Source organism: Lineus longissimus, chromosome 11, assembly GCF_910592395.1.
Source record: "Lineus longissimus chromosome 11, tnLinLong1.2, whole genome shotgun sequence".
Lineage (NCBI taxonomy): Eukaryota > Metazoa > Nemertea > Pilidiophora > Heteronemertea > Lineidae > Lineus > Lineus longissimus.
In genome coordinates this window covers 9,720,655-9,724,813 of record NC_088318.1, presented here as the reverse complement: position 1 = coordinate 9,724,813, position 4,159 = coordinate 9,720,655, and the positions used below count along the sequence as shown (strand labels likewise).

Here is a 4,159-nt window from a genome sequence, read left to right as displayed (position 1 = left end):
CCCCCCCTCGAACCAGTCTTCAGACCAGGAAAAATCTAGTCGCACAATCGGGAGGTTTTTTGGGAGCACTCATACCGCTAGCTGTTGGAGTGATAGGTAACGTCGTAGGAGGGTTAATCGGCAAGAAATAAAAATGTTCAAATGTCATCGACTTCAAATTTCAGCGAAAGCATCATCATTCCTCTGAGCACATACCGCAATAACTGTCTTGCAAGAACACACACAGAAAACGAAGAAAGGAAGAAGAGTCCCCTACCAGAGAGCAAAGATGACAATGCCAGCGAAATGCCTATGCCCGATGATCTGAAGCTACAAATACTGTAGAGAAAACGCTGGGAGCAAAAACAAACTGGAAAAATGAAGGATATCGCGCAAAAAAGAACTGGACACGCGCAACGAACGGCTCGAAGATTTGCTGAGTAAATTTACAATCATTGGGATTCGACATCCTTTTGTTAGTAGAATTTTACGCGATTACATACAACATTTTCCCAACGCTCAGTCTACTATAGCAACATGTCTCTTATTGATGCGGACTCGTGCGCCTGTACGAAGGCAGAATTAGCATTATTCGAAACCAAATCAGCCGACAACCTCAATTGACAACACAGATGTCATTGAGTTCAACACGCAGGCCGATGAAAAACATTACATTGACTTACGAGAAACAACGCTTTACATCAAAGCGAAGATCGTTAACAAGACGGCAGCACCCTGAGAGAAAAACAAGCCGACGGAACCACTCTTGAACAAAATGCTCAATGCTATCCGATAAACTACCTAATCGCTTCCATGTTCAAACAGGTCGAAGTGTCTCTTGCCGGGAAACAAATTGGAACCACCAGCATAATGTACGCTTATCGATCATACCTGGAAGCATTACTCAGTCATGGAGAAGACGCTAAAACCCATCAATTGCGAGCGGGTGGATACTTTAGAGACCTGGCAAATATGGAGACAACCGGGGCTGCGATCAGCGACAGCTCAGCAACTAACAAAGGAGCCATAGCTCGCTTCAAGATGGCAAAGTTCAGTCGAAGTTTTGAACTCCAAGGTCGCATTCATAACGAGATGTTCGAGCAAGGAAAACTTCTCCTCAGCAAAGTACCCCTTACAGTCGAATTAGCCATGGGAAACCCTAAATTCAACCTGATGTCTGCGTCTACAACTACGGATTACAAGATAAAATTGGAGAAAGCGATCCTCTACGCAAGCCACAATGAAATTGCATCCTATGTCCGAGTAGCCCACGAAGAAAAGCTTATAACGGCTAATGCAAAATACCTCGTGGCAAGAATCAAAACGCGTTACTTTCAGAAAGCTGCAGGAACTGCCGACCTGTCCGAGGCCAATCTGTGCAAGGGAGAGACTCCGAGAAGAATTATTCTGGGCCTGGTCGCCAACAATGCCATGAACGGTGCTCTCGACGGAAACCCGTTTAATTTCAAGCATTATAACGCGACCAGCGTAAAACTAACCGTTGCGGGAGCTGACATTCCTTTACGGGGAACTAAAAATGAATTTTGGCGATAAAAATTTGCTAAACGGGTACATGACGGTCTTCCGAGGGAGCAAGCTCTGGCCTGCCAATAAGAGCAACGACATAACACTAGAAGACTATGTGGATGGATATACCCTGTACGTCTTCAACTTCGCCCCAGACGATGCCGGATCGAGTGCATTTCAACTCGCCAAAAATGGAGACGTAAGCGTGGAAATCAAGCCATCCGAAGCAACAACCGAAGCGATAAACATCGTAGTTGAGTATGAATACGACTCTTTTGTGGAAATCGACAAAGATCGAAACGTGCATTACGGACATACTGGCTCGGAAAAATAATGAACTAGGGAGAAATAAATACTTTAATGAAAAGACACCCGGAGACTCGAACCACTTTTGTGAGAGCGGTGTCCATATATACACTTCCTAAAACAGCTCGAAAACGGCGTCCTTGTGCCTACATAAGCAACACAGCAAAAGCTCACGGAGCCGGTGAACATTGGATATGCTTGCTCTTCAACCGGAAGCCGCCACACGAATACTTTGATAGAAATGGCGAAGCCCCGACACAGACAAGTTTCCGTTAAATGCTAAACAACGAAGGATCATTTAAACGTAACTGCACTCCACTTCAAAGCCCGCTGAGCACGGTTTGCGGACAATATTGCATGTATAATGTCCTCATGCGAAGTAGAGGCCTATCGATGGAAGAGATTCTAGGACAATTTTCGCCATACGATCTACTCAAAAATGATAAAAAAGTCAATCGTGCTGTAGAAAAACATTTCGGAATAAAACGAGACATATACGACGCAACATTTCTCACGTCACGTATTTTCCCTCGACTCATTAACGGACTACTACGAAAGAGATCATCAATAAGCCAGTAATAAAGGCAAAAGATCGGTACCTATTAGAGAAAGACTCGCATGAACATTCATGAAAACATTGGTGTTAGATAGATTCGTTAATTTATTATTTTGTATGTGCCTATTATATGCACAGCATATTTGAAGAATTGTATTGCATGAAAACGAACATTGCAAAAGAAACAACATTAATATTGCGGATATACGAATAAAATGTAACCCCGATTAAAAGTGTTCTTCTCTTCATCTTATTATTATTACGTATCATTGTTTACTGTCGCTAATAGTTTCTTTTAGAGACTTATTTTGGTCTAAATCAAAGCGGTTGTTTCTGCTGTGTTTTTCCGAAACTTGAAGGAAAAACAGACAGGGAGAGTAGCCTGCTGCCCGTAGGAAAGAACATGATTCCAGAAGAAAAAAATAAAGAAATATATATATATATATATACATATATATCACTGGATTTTCCATTTTGATGTCTTTCAGGCCAACATATTTTAAATGCAAATGCAACGGAAAATGGGACGTCCATTTCTTTCAGGCCAACATATTTTAAATGCAAATGCAACGGAAAATGCGACGTCCATTTCCGTTTAAAATGCTCTGCCATTTTTTGCGGCATTTGCGTTTAAAATATGTTGGCCTTATACTACTCATAACATTGATCGTACTGTATATGATGAGGGCTCTGGGCCCACTATTCAACAGCCCCCTGGTAATGGAGCAGCTAAAGACTATTTTCAGTTGTTTTTTGATGATGTATTCCTTGAGAATATTAGGAAGTCCACTAATCTAAATGCTGAACGCAAAATTGCGAGACAGATAGAGCCGGATAAAAACAGATCCGTCTGGAAAAAGACAGATGCTATAGATGAACTCAAAGGATTTTTTGCTGTCATACTGTTCATAGAAAAATACCTTTCTTGTAGAGTTGAGGATGTATGGGACCGGGATTGTGACAACTACATGCTCGACTTTCCAGGTGTCACGAAAATAATGGCCCGTGACCGCTACACTCAGATTTTACTTTACCTACACTTTTGCGATGAAGATCATGCCAGGGACCAGAACCAGCAGACAGATAAGCTATACAAGCTTAGGCCCCTCCTAATGCATATGAGAACAACAATCATGGACAACTATGTACCAGAAAGGGACAATGCTATTGATGAATGCATGGTTCCCTTCAAGGGACGCCTAGGGATGAAACAATTTATGAAGGACAAACCGGTGAAATGGGGGATAAAAGTTTGGATGCTGGCTGAGAGTTCAACTGGATACAACTACAATTTTGAAGTGTATGTTGGGAGGGATGCAGCTGATGATGCCAGGCATGCAAATGTAGGCCTAGGGGCAAATGTTGTACTTTCTCTTACCGATCCAATCTGTAACATGGGATACCATGTATACATTGATCGTTTTTCACCAGCCCAACCCTTCTGCACCACATGCTTCAAAGATAAGTCTATGTCTGTGGGACAGTTCAGTCTAATAGAAAAGGGTACCCCAAAGACTTTGTCAAAACTTAGCCAGAAGGAAACAGAATGGAGAGGGGAACAGTAGACTGGAGAGTTGAGCAGACGACAGGTATCGTCACAACTGTTTGGAAGGACAACCACATAGTGTACTATGCATCATCAATCCATGCTCAAGTTGAGGCTGGACTTACTGTTGTTAGAAGGAATAAACAGGGGGATGCACTAGAGATTCCAGCCAGTCCTACAGTAAGAGATTACAACAAGTATATGGGGGGAGTTGATCTGAATGATAAGATGAAAAGTTGGATAAG

At 42.3% G+C, this 4,159-nt stretch overlaps 1 protein-coding gene across 1 annotated transcript; it reads left to right on the top strand.

Annotated features, from left to right (window-relative positions):
* The first annotated feature begins 849 nt into the window (after window positions 1-849).
* LOC135495256 (uncharacterized protein F54H12.2-like) lies at window positions 850-1,533 on the top strand. Its single transcript, XM_064783718.1, has one exon. The coding sequence runs from the start codon at window positions 850-852 to the stop codon at window positions 1,531-1,533; it is 684 nt and encodes a 227-aa protein (XP_064639788.1).
* The last annotated feature ends 2,626 nt before the right edge of the window (window positions 1,534-4,159 follow it).

Excerpts from the sequence above, each read along its gene's own strand:
- LOC135495256 (XM_064783718.1), top strand. The coding sequence starts at position 850 with ATGTACGCTTATCGATCATACCTGGAAGCATTACTCAGTCATGGAGAA.